The following is a 19,512-nucleotide window of genomic DNA, read 5'->3' as shown; positions in this document are numbered from 1 at the left end:
AAAAAAAAAAAAAAAAAAAAAAAAAAAAAAAAAAAAAAAGAAAGAAAAGAAAAGAAAAAAAAAAAGTCTTCCTTTCCAGTGGCAGCTGAACTAATTACACAGCTGCAAACACCAAAGGCTTCAGTGCAGAACAAACCAGTAAAGTAGGATTAATCATCTGCCCTAATTTACGTGGCTAAAAGTCTCACATCTGATTCTAAATTATCCAAGCTATTTTCCTTTTACACTCAAGAGAGAAATACCCCAGAGGATCACTAAAATTAGAGTCAAAGATCAACTGAACAAGTCTTTCTCTGATGGTAAAAGTATTTCTAGTGACTGCAAAGGAAGCCTTGGATCAATTCAGTGTCTAACTTTTAGACCTCTGAATCTCAAGTCAATGAACCTTATGCAAAGCGTATGACCATGGCCAATGGTATGGTGAGTGGGGTGTGCAGAGCTGTTGGAGAGTGACCTTTCATCAGGGTAAACCCTTATCCCTAGACTGAGTTGGTTTTGATCCCAATCAACACTATTGTAAAGATGATTTCATTAAATACTAGGGCGCTCTTTAATGCACCAAAATAAAACTATTATTTCACCAAAACTCACTGGTTTAAGTGTCATCTACCACTTAGGTTCCATTTGTCTAACTGCATTTTTCAATTAGCCAAGTGTATTGAGTTTGTGTGGCAAGGTTTTGGTAGCAGGGGTGGCTACAAGGGTGGCTCCTCTGAGAAGTTGCTGGAAGGTTCCCCTATGTCTGATGAAGCCAATGCCAGCTGGCTCCAAGATAGACCTGCCCCTGGCCAAGGCTGAGCCTGACAGTGATAGCAAATCTAGGATAACATATTTTTGGGGAGGGGAAAAATCTGCCCAGCAGCAACTACAGTCAGAGAGAGGAGTGAGAATATGTGAGCGAAACAGCCCTGCAGCCCCCGGGTGAGTGAAGCAGGAGGGCAGGAGGTGCTCCAGGCCCGGAGCAGAGGTTCCCCCCAGCCCGTGGGCAGCCCATGGGGAGGCAGCTGTGCCCTGCGCCCAGGGAGGGGAACGGAGGAGCAGATCTCCACCTGCAGCCCGGGGAGGGCCCCACGCTGGAGCAGGGGGTGCCCCAAGGAGGCTGTGGCTGTGGGAAGCCCACGCTGGAGCAGGCTCCTGGCAGCACCTGTGGCCCCGTGGGGAGAGGAGCCCACGCTGGAGCAGGCTCCTGGCAGGACTTGTGACCCCGCGGGGGACCCACGCTGGAGCAGGCTGTGCCTGAAGTGCTGCACCCCTGGGAGGGACCCACACTGGGGCAGTTCGAGATGAGCTGCAGCCCCTGGGAAGGACTCACGTTGGAGAAGTTCATGGAGGACTGTCTGCTGTGGGGGGGTCACCACACTGGGGCAGGGCAGAGTGTGAAGAGTCCTCCCCCTGGGAAGGAAGAAGCGGCAGAAACAGCATGTGATGAACTGATCACAGTTCCCATTCCTTGTCCCTCTGTGACACTGCAGGGGGAAGAAGCAGAGAATTCAAAAGTAGTTTTTAAGATCTGGTTTTATTTCTCATTATGCTACTATGATTTTACTGATAACAAATTAAATTGATTTTTTCCCCCTGTCAAGTCTGTCTTGCCTGTGACAGTAATTGGTGAGAGATCCCTCCCTGTTCTTGACTCTATCCATGAGCCTTTCACCATATTTTCTCCTCCCCATCCCAGCAGGGGAGAAGGAGGGGATAACTAGTGACCTGGTGCCCATGTGGTGCGCAGTTGCTGCCTGGGCTGAAACCACAACACCGAGTAATTCACTTCCCATCCATTCACATGCATGAGAGAAAGCAAAAGCAAAAGATTTCATTTAATTTACAACCACATGTCTAGAGACTCAAGCTTGGCTCATGATACTGTAAGGATGTAGTCACCTAATCCCTGATAGATTTCTTTACCAGCAAGACCATGCTCAAGGGGCAGGAGCTGTCTGTAAGAGCTAGAAGCAAAAAGTTGGGTGGGCAGGTGTTCAAGAATGCAAGTATGCCTAAACATAAGATACTGTCATTTTCAAACATAAAGACTGAATTAATAAATAACAAATAAAATAATTTTGTAAGCTTGTCCCTAAAGTGCATGTACTTTCTTTTGTTTGAATTTATTAATCAAACACAGGAAAAAAAGAAAGTAGAAAAGACAAATCTTTCTGTGGCATGACCTCATTTCTTATTCCAGATAATAAAGTTATACAAACTTGTACTGAAAAAATTGAATCGCACAGCAATCAGTGCTGTTTATTTTATCACAGGTGTTTGTGTCCATACTGAAGGTTGTAGCTTCAACTCTCAAGAACTAGAAAGGAAAAGAAAATTTCAATTTCTCTCTCCAGAGAATCCCTTTACTGATGGCAAGAGACATGGCATTGCTTACAGCCCAGAGAGTTGACTTTTTAATCATGAACCCCTATGCGCAGCAACTTCAGATTTCTGAAATTTTGTTTAAAGATGGCGTGTCAGCTCAAGTGCAAAATGATTAAAGGGTGAAAAAGAATAGGGAAGGAAAATATAAAAGTATAAATTTTAAAAACTAATTTTATATTATTTCATAACACTTTGGAAGAATTATTTTTAACACAATGAAGTTACATATTAACTCTTCAACATTTATTCTAAACTAAGTCTATATGGATATTTTACACTTGCATAAAGATATTCCATAAGGACGTATACCAAAGGTAACAGTGGGAAGTTCTCAAATGACAAGCTCATAATGGCAACCTGATGGTTAATGCTGACAGCATCAACCAAATAGCTTTCTTTGCCCTTTCCCATTTGTTCCTTTTGTCACACCACAAACCATCCCTGGTGAAACCAAGATTCTGGCCCGAGGTTTTGGGGTTTTTTTACATTAATATACAACAGTTAAAATCCATGGTCTTACATACCCACTTAGGTAAAACTCCATTGCATCTTTGGTATGACAGCACTGGAGCAAGACATTCTGACACCTTGTAGTCAGAAAGCCCTATATGCCTCAAACCTGATACAGTATCAGCTGAAGTGCAGAACAGCTGGCAAAGTGTCCAGGCTGCTGTGGTGGTAGCAGCGTGCTCACCACTGGCCCCAAGCAGAGCTCTCTGCAAGAGAGAGCTAACCTCAGGCTGGGGAAGCAGACCCAACTACTGATACAGCCATAAGATGGTTGACAAATTTTCCTTCACGTGGAACAACCCCTATACCAAACACCTGATATTAAGCAACAGCCTACACCATCCTCAAGACTACTGTAGTTGCCCATACCTATTACAGTCCATGGGGTACCATATTCATGAGGATCAAAATTACCAAAGACAACAAACACCCCGTGGCAGTAGCTGACCAGCTTTGAGACTGGTTGGAGGACATAGGGGTCTTCTACATTCAGAACTGATCTCCCTGCATGATTTAGCCTCCCCAAGATGACTTGGGTATGTCACAGTATCTACAGTCACTAGTCAACAATAGTCTTCAGTCTGCAAGATGACCATCTTGCATTCACAGCAAGACCAAGTGACAAGGGATCAGACTCTCAGCTGCAGCCTCCTCCATGATTTCTGTAGGTTTGATATTATCACTGAGCTGTCCATTGCTGTCCACTACAAGTTCTGTCTCAATCCTAATTAAGGAAACTAGAAGCAGAATATGGGAAAGATAGAGAAGGTCTTCAAAAGAAGGCCCTTCTGAAGGGTGCCTGTATGCCTAGAGAACATACAGCACATGCCAGATTTGAGGTTAGCAGTCACTGACTGTTTGAGGCATTAAGGAGATCTCTCTCTGCCAAGCCCCAAGCAATGCTGGGCTCACAGTTTATATTTAATAATGCAGATACCCAACTCTGACCCACCAGAAGCAGGTCAGGACGCAGTAGGTCCAGAGATCAGGGGAATCACACTCCCTTCCTTTCCTGAGTTATCCTTATCACAAACTGCCCATAGCAGACTTGGACATTCCTCCCTTCCCAGGAGAACCATTTGGTTGCTGTCACCAGTAGGGTCTATCTGCTCAATTAGCAAGGCAATAGGCAAAATGAGCAGAGCTGACAGGTATTACCACAAACACCTCTATCAGACAAGTCATGCATATTGGCAGTACAGATAGCTTCCAGATGTTTTGCAGCACTTTTTGACTCCTGGGCCAGACACTCCCCAAGGTCTATCAGAATTGCCAAAATCACCCCGTGGCTGAACATACCTCATACAGGAATTTCAAAGACATCTCCAGGCTCCATCCATCGCAGATGACAAGATGGCGGTGATTCTGAGGAAAATAAAATGTCAGCAAAGCAGGATCCTAACTGCCCAGCAAGGACCGATTCATTTTCCTAAGGCTGACAAGGTAAGAAAGCAATATTTGAGAGGAAAGCCATAGCAGAAGCCAAGACTATTGTGGAAATAACACAGGCACCTTCACAAGATGATTTGCTCTTCTACCTTACAAGTAATGACACTGGAAGAAGACTGCTTTCCCCATACAGTTTGCTGGTTACTATTTATGACTAAAAGGTTTGCTTCCCCATCTCCTGTACCAATACAGATATGTTTTCACAGAATCATTTAGGTTGGAAAAGACCTTGAGGATCATCCAGTCCAACCATTAACCTAACACTGACAGTTCCCAACTACACCAGATCCCTCAGCGCTATGTCAACCCGACTCTTAAACACCTCCAGGGATGGGGACTCCACCACCTCCCTGGGCAGCCCATTCCAACACCTAACAACCCCTTCTGGAAAGAAATGTTTCCTAATATCCAGTCTAAACCTTCCCTGGTGCAACTTGAGGCCATTCCCTCTTGTCCTATCACTTGTTACTTGTTTAAAGAGACTCATCCCCAGCTCTCTGCACCCTCCTGTCAGGGAGCTGTAGAGGGCGATGAGGTCTCCCCTCAGCCTCCTCTTCTCCAGACTAAACCCCCCAGTTCCCTCAGCCGCTCCCCGTACGACCTGTGCACCAGACCCTGCACCAGCTCCGTTGCCCTTCTCTGGACACGCTCGAGTCATTCAATGTCCTTTTTGTAGTGAGGGGCCCAAAACTGAACACAGGAATCGAGGTGGAGCCTACCAGGGACAATAGGTTTACACTCATATTAAGCAAGCAGAACACAGATAAAACCTCTTAAAACTCACTTCTCTGGTTTCCTGAAAGTTCTTGCATCCCTTCAGATTCCATATGTGGCATTCAGGACACATGTAAACTTAGCTCCATGTTATGAGCTGTAGAAATACAACTTCTTTTTTAGGAGGTACCAGGATTTCCCAGTCATAACTAGTGTAAAACCGAGGACATACTCAGCATATGCTGAATTTGTGCCTGTAACAGCTGCATAGATTCCATGTAGGATTCTCTATTGGATAGGATGGCTTTAAGGTCAGGACTGATAAAAATGGGACATAATCTAGCAAGCCAGTAAGCAACAATCATTCAGATCCTATCATCTTCAGCTTCATAACTATATTGTAAGGTACTTAGATGTAGATCTGGACTAAGTAAATTTGTGCTATACATAACATTTTCTGGCAATATCTGAGAATTCTGGCACACTAAGGTGTGACCTAGAGGTGGATGTTAAAAAGGATGGCTCTCAAAAGATGTCAGTTTCTCAATGTATGTAGTATCTTTCATAACCATCAAAAGAAATTTTAAATTATAAATAGCCTACATTTGGAATAAGTTTAGAAAGTGAACAAATGAACACAGTGTGGCATGTAACCTACTGCCCAGTCATCAGTAATCATGGGGATACACCTAGCAGAACATTTTTAAAACCCAAAGACTAAGCTTTGGGAAAGTCAAAATTAGGCTAATAAAAAAAGGGTGTTTCTGTTAGAAAATATTTCACTAATCAGTAAACAAATAAAATACATAAGTTATCACACATTAATTTTGTCCAAATAATCAATAATATGTTATTGAAACATTTCACTTTGACTTCAATCAGTATTTTAGTTCGCTTGCATTTTGACATTTACATGGAGGTATATCTTGTGACATAATGAAACAGTCAAAATAGTAATTGAAATTAATCCCTTACATCCAGGAGAAATAGCACTAAATTCTGTTTCAACATTTTTCAAATAGAAACAGTTTTTTGGAAGCTGCATGTCCAGTAGTCTTAATAAAATTAAACTACTTGGCATAACTGTCTAAAAGCTTCTGCTCTTGCATTAAAGTGCAATTTTGACAATCATCATTTGCATTCCACGTATAGGATTTCTCTCCCAAATATCTTTAATTTTAATATATGGATTTAAATCAAAACAGGCAAACTCAAAAATATGCTGGATATTATTAAAAGATATAGCTCACCACATTTTTTTTTCTTTTTTTTACCATCAACCATAAAAAGCTTTATTCCAAGCCTGATCACACTTTAAGTTACAAAACATGTGGCAAAAAATAACAGTTAACACGCAGGATCTGCCATATTTCTACTTGCCTCTATTCTCATACTGGATTTTCCATGTTGAGGGATGGAAAATAAACCTCTCCCATATTTAACATAATGAATATACCTAATGGTAGCAAATAAAAGTTTTTATTATTTGTAATTTCATTTCACAAATCATTTACTCTCCCCAAGCCGCCATTTGTTAGTGCAACAATCCAGCACAGTGCTAGTTGCTGAGGTATACATGGTTAAACTAATTTCACCTTCAACCAATACCGCAATGTTTTCCCTCCCTCCCTTTTTTTAAAGGTAATGAAAACCATATATTCACCATTTTACATTTCTAAAAATAATTCCATTCTGGAGTGAAGAATGGTTTTGTAATAGCGACAGGCTGTAGAAAGCAACAGCCTTATCTTATCACCCATAGAACTCCTGCTGTACTTTTTTTCCTAAAATATATTTTGTGCAAAATTAAGGTCTGTGTAGGTCTGTACCATAATTTGGAAAAAACTGTGTATAAAATGTACTTAATTTTTAAAAACAATCCCAACATCAAACAACAGAGAAAGAAGAAACATCAGATGCAGCTGAAGTTTTCACATGAGAAACTATAGTATGTTCTTAAAGCTCCAGTAATACATTCTTTCAAAAACCAGAATGCACTTTGGTCATTATTAAACATTAGTACAGAGGCAAATAAAATACAAAATGCTTGTTTGTGTTGCTTTATATATAAAAATATTTTTATACCACATAAGTTTAAGATACATTACTTGAAATCTTTCAAGATTCTGAAGATTAGCAAACATAGTGCAACATCCAGACTCTTGTCACGTACTTGTCATTTTTCAGTATGAAGTCACTATTTTAGAAACATAAAATGTAAGAATACTTGAGCCTGGTGATATTAATCCTCCCAGAGTAATTTGTAGATGGAAAGTTTGTTCCAAGTAGCTTTTTTCTACTCGGGTGAACATCTATTTTTGTCACAGTGAAGAACCACAAGTCAATATGACTGGTCCACATGGGAGGCAGGGATACAAGGCAGAGGGAGAGGTGGGAAACTCAAGGCTGGGAAACCCCAGCCAGCAAAGCACTAGAGAATGACCCCTGCTGGGGAGGAACCGGCCGAAAGGAGGTTATCTGACAACACAAATCTGCCGAATACCAGGCTTTGTGAGCTCTGCTGCTCACTGTAAAAACTTGTTTTCTGTGTTTAACTGTTCTTAAACTTCAATGTGGTACTGAATGGCATATACTATAGTGTACAAAAGGAGAGCATCTGTCTGTCTTATGCTCAGTCATTCATAGCATTCCTTTTACCAGTAAATCTTTCACTTGTTTAAATATTCAACTTCAACATATAATATATACTGCTCCATAGTTCACCATAATATATTCCAAATAATATACATTTATATGTATATATATGAAGTTTCTCATGAAAAGTAATAATAAAAAGTGCACATATTGAGCATGCACAGTCAGAGCTGCGCAGAACAGCCCAGTATTTCAAATAAATACAATATTTAATTTTATCAAAATATCATACAGCATGGTAACCATTTACAATTATTGCTCTAATAAAAGTGTTATCAAAGAGCACTTGTTGACTTGTTATATAATACCTTATTAATATCCCAGGATATTTAAACTGCAGCCTATATGAGCTTAGAACCTGGAATTACTCAAAATATTCAAAAATCTCACTTGCTTCTAAGAGTAATATAAAATGTTTCTGCTACCTGTCATACTGTATTGTCAGCACTTTATTTTTTGTACACGTCTCATTTTTCTATTGCAACCAAACATCTATTGATGTTATGTTGTCTTCATAAATGATTGGTGCAAATGAAATATTCTAAGCAATTTTACCACACTGTCAAAAATCAAATTGCTTCCATATAGCCTTACTGTAACTAAAAATGTTCAGCATTGGCTTCAGCTTTAACAGATACAGTAATTTTGTGTAATCAATTTCCAGGATTTCAAGACACACAGTTTTTGATGCTTCCCAAATCTGACCCTTTTCAAAACTAAAAAATAAGTTCGAAAATAAAATATAAATGTCAACTAAAATGAACACAAAACAGTGAGAAGATGAAATAAATACAAAGATTGCACAAGAGAGTCAGATGTAAACACTTCAATTTTCCAAATAACATCCTTGAAGAGGTTGTAGCATCTGAAATACAAATTCAGTGGCTGATTTGAGGCAGTTTTGTCAATCAATGAGCTTTTCTATAACACTGTGTTATCTCATCTTCTTTATATATTGTCAAGATTTGATCTTCCAGAGCTGGAAAAGTTAGAGCAGTAAATCAACATTATTTCTCATCTCAGTTTTCTGTTTACCAGAACTGCAATACCACTATTTTTTTTTCTTATTGTATTTGCTGCATATTCTATGATACACCAGATCCATTTTATATTTACTTCTAATAGGAAAACAATGGGTAGACATAAGCAAACTCAATGGCCAGTTAAGGGCTTTGTGCTACAATCTTGTGGAAACCAATGTGCCTCAACCTGAATCAAAATAGTTTGCAGAGTTTGTACTTCAGAGAGTAAGACCTAACAAGGTAGTCCTTCGGCCATGACAAAATGACACTGTGTAAAATAGGTCATAGTAATATTGTATCTACTGAAATACTTTACCGCAGTGCAAGACAAGGATAGCTTGCATCTTTCTGCATCTCTTAAGGAACTACAAAGTCAACAGTGAGGAATTCAAGAGAGAAATCAAATCTGGGATATGAAGAAAAATTAAATAAGGTCTTGTACTTATGTGTACAAATGTCTCTGCATTTATGTCTAAGAATTGTTGGTAATTATGTGTCCAAAATGAAGTTAGAATGCCAGAAAAATGTAAAAAAAAAAAAAAAGGGCTGTTTTGACAAATACATCACTATTCTTCTGATATAACTTAAATTTCATAACCATTTTCAAACAACAAATCTTCTAGTTAATGCAGTTAAGAACTCATTAGGCTACAATGTATGATTCACCTATCATATAATTCTGAATGTCACGGTGAAAAGGATGCTTATCAAGTAGTTACCTTTAGATTAAATCCAAGCAAGTCACTGATGACACCAGAAACAGCTGACAGGATGACAACTTGGGTGATATTATAAAGCAGTGGATTCATTGTAAGCCCATATAACCTAAAAGGACTGTCCAGTTCCTAGTAATGCAAAACAACGACATAGTTAAAAAGCAAAAATTACACAATGGGGGTTTTATTCTCATATGTACTGAGCAATATTAGATATTATTAATTAGTTTACATATGTATTGAACGATATTAGATAATGTTAGATTAGTTTAGGAAGTCTTCAAGTCACAGTACAGTAAAACATTCTCCTATTCTTCTGCATATGAAAAACAATGTGCAAATTAATACCCATCACATTAACTGACTGTTGACTGATAGTGCCTAAATAGCCCCTCAAAAAACTGAAGACTACTCACCTAGAGCTTTTACCAATTTGCTCATGAAGCCAGGAAAAGCTAGTTTTCCTGGCACCAAGGTGCCATCATTTTAGAATTCCTTACAATTTTCCAGAAATCACATTCAGTGTTAAAAAAGCTGACAGACAGCAGAACCACAAAAAAACAAGAAGAGAAAGATTTTCCACAGTGACAGAAGGCCACCTCACTACTATGAAAAATTAACAAAAATATCTTTCCTAATGCAATTTCCCTCCTTCTTCACTAATTTTGAGAATAATTACCGATGAACATAGCCAGAAAAGGAAGATAAACTTAAAAAATACTAATAAGCATTTAACCACCAATATTTAATTTTTTTTTAATTGGAAGGATCAAAAACTTAGCCTACATTAATCTGCAACCAAACTTGAACAAAGAGGCTATTTCACCAGCTTTCAATTATTGTTGTGTGAATAAAGTCACCCAAACCTTTCTGGCCTAGAAATATGTCAAATAAACGAAGAAAAAAATAAAATAAATATAAAAGCGGTTTATATAACGTGTAACAACTAGCACTGCTTTGGTCACTTACATTTTCCAGTTTTAAATTAATCTTTATCCACCTCCTACATTACATCCTGGGCCTTGAACAGGCCTTATAAACCCTTTTTTATAAAGGGGAATTTCAGACCTCTGACTCCTCTTTCTAAAGAGGTGAAACAAGAATGAGCAACTTTTCATTTAGATGTGATATAAAACTCTGCTGCAAATACAATATAGAACACATGATTTGAGAAGAACAGCAGAAAAATTCTTTAAGGAAAAAGTTTTTAGATTTTGGATTCATCTTACCAATTTGGGGCATAAGAAAATAGTAGGAATATTTAACAGAATATAGTCTTCAGTAAAAGCTTAAGGATCAAAACCAAAAAAAAAAAAAAAAAAAGAAAAAAGAAAAAAAAACAAAAACCAACTCCATTTAGCTATTGGGCATAAAATACATAATTGTGTTGACCACTAACTACCAAGAATTCATTTAAAGCTCATACTAGGTGGCTTGGAAATCCCATCTCACTTTTGGGCATGTTCTCATAGTAACTAAGTGATGGCCTGGGTCTGGGATTTGTGCCACAAAAGCCACATCCTCTGTTAGAAAGGCCATGTCAGTTGATACCTTTCTGGAAAGGGTAAAACATGAACATGTTTTTGAAAACACTGAGAAAAGCATAAAAAAGACTGAAGTGTATCACACTTAAGGGTTGATCAGCATCCCGCCACCAACAGCAGCTAATTTTCACCCTACCTATGTTCTCACAGCACACAAACTTTTAAACTCATGAGATACCCTAAATCTGTTGTACTTTGTCTAGTCTTACTTGTCCAGTGTCTCCTTGAACCCAGACAGCCTTTCTGCATCCAGTGTCCTTTCACCAACAATTGCACAAGTCTGCTACCTGATGCACAGAGAATACTTCCTTTTGCATTTCCTTTTAGGACCAAAACCAGGTCCTAAAACCTATGTGTCCATTATTTTTATGCCAACAGATACAGTCAATAACTGACTTAGCCAGGCTCTCCATATCACTGTACCATAACTCTCAAGTTATTGCCTTGTCAGCTTTAAGTCCTTGCTGACTCCATCAGCCCTCTCATGGAAAGTGCTGAATAATTTTTTTGAGATGAGGGGATCACATACACTGTTGAAGGTGTGCTGGTGGGGAGAATTACTCAGCTGACAAGAAGAAATACTCCATCATCTTAGCTAATAGCTGGCTAGATTAAACAGAGTTTAAACATTTTAGTAACTGGTCCTTGGCACACAGGAATCAACAGGGTAAGTGACCAGAATTCAATGTGTAGTAGAATGAAGCAGCAAGGTCTTAAAGCACCACTATATGCAAAAAACTCCAGCTGATTCTAATAATAGGCTTGGATTTTCCTAAATGCAGAGGAAAGGTATAGAGGCATTGAAAGATATGGTACAGGCTTACTGTATGAAAATCCAGCCATTCCCTCTACTGATGAGGGATCTCTGCACATGGAATCAGTATCAGTTGTGCTATACTCAACCAGCGTGAGAGAGGTGTGTGGACTGAAGGAAATTTGTCTGAGGGGGAGGAAAAAACTTCTATGTTTGCCAGTCATTCCTGGAGAATGGTTTAACATGACTACTCTGACTTGGACTAAATGAAGTATTTAATTCCCTGAAGTAGGAAACAAAATATCGTTGTTAACTTACTTCTGAACCCAAGAATAACACATCAGCAGCACCTCTTTTAAGAACTTCACCATAACAGCAGAATGTATAACAAGATTCAAATAACTGAAAGCTGAAGCTAGACAAAATTAAATTTAAAAATAGTTTACTCAATAGCAGAAGTGATTAGGCACTGAAACACCATGCCAAGAGAAGTGAGGAGGCAAGTCATGAACTTGGTTTTTGTAGTGTCAGGACTGACTTCCTTGTTGCAAGCCCACTTTAATCAATTACAAGTGATATACTGTTAATTTTAGTGTAAAAACACAGAAGGAATACTAGATCTAATTGATTCTATTTGTTCATAAAGGCCAAATCCAAATTTAAAAAAAAAAATCAAGTGTTAAATTTATCACTTTTATTTGGCATTCAGGTAACTACTAACTAAGTTTTGCATTAAGGAAATGTTTAGTCTGAATGAGAATGAGACATTTCTGGAGCAAGAATTAAGCTCCCAGACAACTGAAAGAACACAACAGCTTGCTTCCCAAATTATGACAGATATGTGAGTTTGAAAGAACAGAAGAACTCAGCAGAGGCAATTTAGGATCAAATATGTCTTCCTGAGAAACCTCAACCACTGCTTTGTTGAACAACAATAACAAGTTTTAAAAAGCCCTAAGAATGTCCATGCTCTATCTCCAGATGTGTGTAAGAATTTTTCTTCTGCAGATTTCTAGAAATGAAGTAATTAAAAAATTCATGTTCTATCACCATGAAGAAATATCTTCTACCCACCAAATATAGTTATCTGTCAAAATTCCATGGAAAAAAAAAGCCAAATAGTTCAAGGGCACAGCTGCTGAATATTTGAATTACATTAAATGAAATACATCTTTAATTCACTTATAAATGGACCTATGTAACAATTTGTCTTCCAAAAGGATTCTTCTATGTATGATAGTAAGTAAAAAAGACATCAAGTATAATCTAGATTAAATTTGAAATGCTAGCCACTGACAGTTTTAAGAGGAATTATTTCTGTGAAAGAATACAAATCTTCCAGCAGCTTATTAATAGAAACAGATGTCAACACTCCAAACAGACAACAAAATTGCATCATTTATTTCCCAAGGGTTCATTCATCCTGTCCATCCTGAAGTACCTTCTCTCATGCTGCTCACACTGTTAAAGAAAAAAACCTACTGTAATTTGTAATCCACAGTGATAGCAACATAACAGACTGTAGTGTATGAACATAGTAGCATTGCTGCGAAAGTAGCATTGCTGCGAAATGTAGCATTGCTGCGAAAGAGTTACAGAGCAGATTTAAACCAAAGCATACTGTTCTTCCTGCAAAAGTGGCTCATTAAGCAATCTATTCTGCTTCTTATAGATAATACTGTAATACTATTTTAATTCTTACCTTCAGTAACTTAGTAGCAAGTTTTAAAACATTGTTCACTAGTGTCAGTTCGTCCTTCTTATTAGGCTTTTTCTCCATTTTCAAGTACAAGTTTATCTGATTTAAATAAAACACGAGTATCACCACTTATTAAGAATTTAAAGGAATTAATTTGGAAATAATAAAATTAAGTGATTACTCAGCAGCCATATGATAAAACAGCAATTATATTTCTTCAAGCAAGCAAAGTTTTTGCTTTGTTTTTAATATTTAAGAAGAAATACTGGCTCAGTACCACAGAAAAATACAACAGTTTATGATATAACAAAAATACATTTGACACTATTATTAGCAACAACTTTAAAGTTTAGTGTAATCTACAAGTTAGGCAAGAAAAAACACCACATATGTAAGGTTTGCATAATTTCTTTTTCCTCCTTCAACACTTGCCTGAGGTTTGTCAATTCATTTCCAGAAGGTTTTTGTACTTAACATCCCCAAAAGTTATTGAATAGACTGAAATATGAAAACGTAATTCTGCTAAACTGTAATTTCTTTTAAAAGATTTTAGTATAACTGAGTACTTCATGAGCACCTTGAGTGCAGAAAATCAATCATTCCAGTGCCTTGAAATATTTGAAAAAAATATTAAACTCTTCATTGTTGTAGAAGAACAGTATATTGATCATTTCAACAGCTCTGTGATCCAGACTTTTTCAGGTCACTGTTTCTGAGGAAGTTTAGTTAAGAGTACAAATTAGCTCTCTTTTGGCCTTCTAGCAATTTTGAAACATCAGCTTTCATTCTCAAATAACCTATCTTTGATATCCTAGACCAGGCAAAGATTTGTTTTTCTTTTTTATTGCATAACAAAATCAAACCAAAGGAAAAATATCTCAAAAAGCTGTGAAGTTTTATTTTAGGATGACAACCTTCAACAACAACAAAAAGAACAATTTAGCAATATGCTAAAGTAGTCCTTCAGATGACAGAGACTCTTACCAAGCTACACGAGCCAAGCTGCAGAAAGCAAGTGATGCTATATGATGCTATACTTAACCACCTTATTGAAATAAGGGCCGCAGCTACCTAAACAAAGTAACTGCATATTATCAGATCTCCCTAAAAAGGTCACTGTTTCTTATACGAGTTAAAAACCAGAAACTATACCTAATGTATTCCAAGGCACATTAAAATGAAATTGATAGTTCTAGAGCTTAAAGTAAACTATGCTTTTAGAGGGAAAGAGATTCCAGCCTTGAAATACAAAATTACTGATTTTAACAGTTCAAGTATTTATAAACAGGAATAAACTAAGAAAAAAGGCTCTATATAGCAGCTCTGAAAAAGCGGCACATAATAAATCCTAGAAAGGTTCAAATCTCTCTTAACAGTTACTATGATTTCATTAATTTATGAAAATCAACATTCAATAACAAATTTTGAATCAGAAGGGGAGTTTGAATGTGTATATGCATGGCCATCTACTATACCTATTCTGAGTCTTGAAACTGGCAAGACAACAACTTTGATCAGATTATACATCGTAGTTTACTCAACAAGGAACACTGAGGCACTTAATTTACAAGCCAAATGAAAAACACTTTTAGAAGGACTTCAGAAATTACAGGCAAACAACATACAGTCAAAAAAATTCCTTGATGTAAAATGATTGATCTTTTACTTTCCCATCATGGCTCTTAATCATTAAATTCCTAGGCTGAATGTAAAGCACACAGGAGTGGCTGACAAAGTATACTCTGCAACTTCATCTTCATGAAGCATTTAAAATTGAATCTGGGAGTTGAGGCTTGCTTGTACTTTTGGGGTTTTTGTTGTAGTTTTTTGTTTGCTTTAAAGCTATATTCTCTTCTCAGTAAGCCTACTAACACTAGGGAGTGATTTTCAAGGACACCAGCTCTCATGTGCTTTCTTAGATCAAGTGAGTGTCAGTCAATTGTTTGAGCTTGACCTCTCATGAAAGGCCAAAATGTCAGACTCTCATAAGTCTGTCTCAAGAACACTGCAAATATGCTGCGGTTCCACTAGTATGTGTATACCCAGGGTGACGTGTATCCTTTTCATCTTCTGAGAAACAATTGTGAATTCTATTTTGGTTTTCATTTCATAAATCTCTCGGGCGTTTTCGAGGGAAATAACTTATAACAGGATAAGCTGGATTCAATACAAAGTTAAGTGTCCGATGACATAACACTTTTTGATTTTTTTTTATTTAATAAAGTTCTGGGGACACAGAGTGCCTTCTTTCAATGTCCATGCTGGCTTAAAATGTTCAAACATTGACTCTCATGAAGAGCATAGTATTGAAATCTATGAAAGCAAAACAAAGACTTAACATTCTCTCTTTATTTTACATGCACGCCTTGCTCTCTGCATTTTTTTTTCCAATGCTTATCCTAAACATTCCCCTCATTTTCATTCCAGAAACAAAGAACATAAACTTCTCTGGGATATTAGCCTATTTGTACTCTGAGAATCAACAGAACAATGCAAAGCTTTCTGGTTCGGGAAGTCTGAAAGGTTTCACACTGGCAAAACACAGCATTGAGGACAAGGTAAATAGGCAGTTTGTCTTCTCAGTGTCTAGCAGCATTATCTTTAGTAAAGACAGAATGAATTCTCACTGAGCAAAATAGGTAAGCAGTCATTTATACTATTTGTCATATCTTCGCATCCTGACTTTTGGAGACTCAGTTTGGAAGATTTTATTCTCCAACTTGAATACAATTCCTGTAAGAAACCTATGCAGACTTCTTGAGCTGTCTATTGACCTTGTCTTCAATGGTATGTTTTGCACCAGAGTGAAACCCCTCTGAGCAGAAAGAGATTGCTTCTTATCCAATACTAACTGAACATGCTTAGCTCAGAAAACATTAGCAGTGCCAGGCAGAGCAGAGAGGGAAGTTTGCAATACAAACACTGACTAAAACATTTGTGAGAAGTACATAGACCCAAAGCCAAGCTTGACAGATGACAAAGAAAAAGTTTCCAAGGAGTCTAGAGAAGACTATATGTAATGCATGCAATTTAGCAGTCAAAATTATTGGACTGGAAACAGTGACCTGCTTTGTACTGGGTAAGTTTGTAACAAATCTTTTACTCTCCCATTCAACACTTTGAGAGTTCAGGTTTCCTTTTCACCTTTACAAGTTACTTTTTATGTTTGTGCTCTGTTAGATCTTTAATTATATCAAATTACATATACTGACATCTCTAAGCCTGCTCAGTTAGAGAAAAATCAGGATATGGCCATCTCAGTGTTCCATACAACTTTGAAATGAAGCCACACGCTTCTCACAGAAATTGAACTTCATGTTGTAAAGTATTTCACTACACCATAATTAACTCCCAAATCTAGAAGATTTTAATACATCTAAATGCATGTCTGAGACCTACCAGATGAATGACTTGTTTAGATATAGGTCCATTCAAATTCTCACCTGCTCAGTAAGTAATATTGAGGTATTGCTGTACTTTTTACTGGTTTCAGATCCAAGAGTAACAAATCTTAAGAGAAAAAGAGTTAGTGAAATGCACCAAATTATGAGTTCCCAATTGTAGTGACAATCAAGAAAGATCTCATGCATGTGAAGCAGCTGAAAGCAAAAGAGAAAAAATAATCAAAATTTAATTCAAAGTAATCATTACATTACAACATAAGAAAATAATTACGATCTCCCCAACTCAAAAACAAATTCACAGTAGTAAGTATATGGATTGTTTCTAGGCATAAAAGATTTTTGAATCATAATTTAAAATCAACACTGTGTCAAAAGATACGAGGTTTGAAAAAAATAGATGCTCTGAAAGGCTCAATCAGAATTTAGACACATTTATTTTATATCCCTAAAGCAACAGAAAGAAAATATACACTCTAAGACAATTTTAAACTGTGTTCAAACTTGCAAAGGCACTATATGGGATAAAACCCAAAATATACCCTCAAATAGAATCCAGAGTTACTACTAAATTATATTCTTATTAAAATATTCATAGTTAGCTACAAGAAAAACACATTAGTGTTAACTAGGGAAGAAAGTGGAAAAAAGTACAACCAGAAGCCATTCAGAATTCTGAAACGGAAGCTCAAGAAAAAATCTTAAGCAGCAAAAATCATCTTTTAACATAGATTTGCTTACTAAAAGATATTCCACTAGAGGGCAAGCTAATGTAGCCAACAATCTTGTTTCTCTCAAAAATCATCAACCAAGGTCAATCTCAACTGTCTCCGCAAAAGTGTGTTTTGATGCAGGATATTAGAAAAAACCCAACTGTGTTCCAAAATCCACAATGGAGAAAGAAAGAGCACACAGATGTTAATAACAAGAATATCATCATGTTGTGAATTACGCTACAGTAAGTTTCTTTAGGTCTTGGAGAATAAAATTCTGAAGTAAATAAAATGAACAATACAAATTGGAGCTTCATCTTTTGAAAAGCTGTAACAGCTGTTACTGATTTTTCACTGTGGTCTTTTAACTTAATAGAAGTCACCATAGAAAAGACACTGAAAATTATTTGAAAAACTATTTTAGTCATGGCTGTTTCTATACAAGTTAGATTTCCTCACCTGTGCACAACAGATAAACACAACTGAGATAGTCAGTAGGAAGGCAGATGAAACTATTACATCGACTGAGCGTTGAGGACCTCGACGCTGAAAATAAAGGATTATGTAAGTGCATATATGTGAGTGAAAACCTACCCAATCAGCATTGATATTTAGCAAATCCAGTTAGAGTCACAGCTTGGATCTACATTTCATCATGGTTCACAATCTGGCAATCTAAATTTCAAATACCATATTAGATCCTAGTAATTAGATCCTAATAATTTTCCCCCACAATGGACACTTTTAAGATTCAGCTGGACAGGGTGCTGGGCCATCTTGTCTAGCCTTGGGTGCTTGGGCCAAGACATGTTGGACCAGATGATCCATGAGGTCCCTTCCAACACGGTATTCTATGAATAACACTATATTTGAATACCCCTTAAAGGCACATGAGATTAATTCAGATGCAAGCATTTAACAATAACTATGAAAAAAGAAAATATTCACCACTTGTTCAGTCAGTTCCTTCATGATGTGAAGTAACTTTCATTTCAGCAGCATTCACTAACATAACAAATTCAATACGGCACTGGGCTTTAATCCCAAGTATCAAACCAGTACTAACAAAAGACTTTTGGACACGAGATCATAACAGGATATCACGATATGATTGGTATTTTCCATTACTTGTGTCTTTTTGACACACAAAAATTGTAGCTGTGAATCACTGTCCCATTGTAGTAGGTGCAATAAAATCATTCGCTCTCCTAGAAGAAGGAGGAAAACAGGGGAAAAGACCCACGCTTGTCTAGAAAGGTGCAACCTCACTGTTTTCAAACATTTATTCCTGGCTTACTGGTACAATGAAACATTTCTATCCACTAAGCTTTTTTTTTTTTTTTTTTTTTTTTTTTTTTTTTTTTTTTTTTTTTTTTTAAAATTAAAGAACTAAACATCCTGTGCTGCTTTGAAATATATACAACTTATAACAGTTATTTCTCAACTTTGTTCTCCAAACATGCTAATTGTATAAACACGAGAAGAATGGGAGGTACACATACGCAACATATAACCTTGGAACTTCAAAAAAGAGATGGTAAGCTTAATGACTGGGAAAAACCTAAGTGCAAAATTACTACTGCAGGTATGCATGCACTACTTCTATACTTAGCCAAGTGTTTTGCCTGTGCAACACCCGAGATGTATATATACCCCAGCTCACATCTTCACAGGTGGACACATATACAGACAGGTAATATGCAGGTATATTTTGGACAAACGTTATGACAGTATATGTCAGCAGAACCACTGCAAGAAGCTCTGCTCCCTAGCTACTTGTATCCATTTCTTTCCTTGTTCTGGCACAGGCATTAAGAGCTGCCCAGTGAACCAAGTAAAGTAACAGATGGAGGTGAAAATTACCATTCTTGACATATTTTTCACCTGGGCCAGTTCCCTATGCACCTGCCTCTGACCACTGTCTGATTTTTTTTTTTCCAGCCACACAATTATACAAACATTTCTGGT

General features: G+C 37.2%; 1 protein-coding gene across 1 annotated transcript in view; it reads right to left on the bottom strand.

Annotated features, from left to right (window-relative positions):
- Positions 1-6,502: 6,502 nt before the first annotated feature.
- PHTF2 (putative homeodomain transcription factor 2) overlaps positions 6,503-19,512 on the bottom strand; it is a 69,551-nt gene continuing 56,541 nt past the window's right edge. Inside the window, exons 14-18 of the mRNA XM_026868493.1 lie at positions 18,004-18,090; positions 16,874-17,029; positions 13,434-13,529; positions 9,437-9,562; positions 6,503-8,674 (exon numbers count right to left, since the gene is read on the bottom strand). Of these exons, the coding sequence (XP_026724294.1) occupies positions 8,654-8,674; positions 9,437-9,562; positions 13,434-13,529; positions 16,874-17,029; positions 18,004-18,090 (486 nt within the window). The 3' untranslated portion in view covers positions 6,503-8,653. The remainder of the gene's footprint in view (positions 8,675-9,436; positions 9,563-13,433; positions 13,530-16,873; positions 17,030-18,003; positions 18,091-19,512) is intronic.

Source organism: Athene cunicularia (genome assembly GCF_003259725.1).
Source record: "Athene cunicularia isolate RWA chromosome 1 unlocalized genomic scaffold, athCun1 chr1_part2, whole genome shotgun sequence".
Lineage (NCBI taxonomy): Eukaryota > Metazoa > Chordata > Aves > Strigiformes > Strigidae > Athene > Athene cunicularia.
The sequence above is the reverse complement of the archived record's forward strand: the minus strand, read 5'-3'. Positions and strand labels throughout refer to the sequence as shown.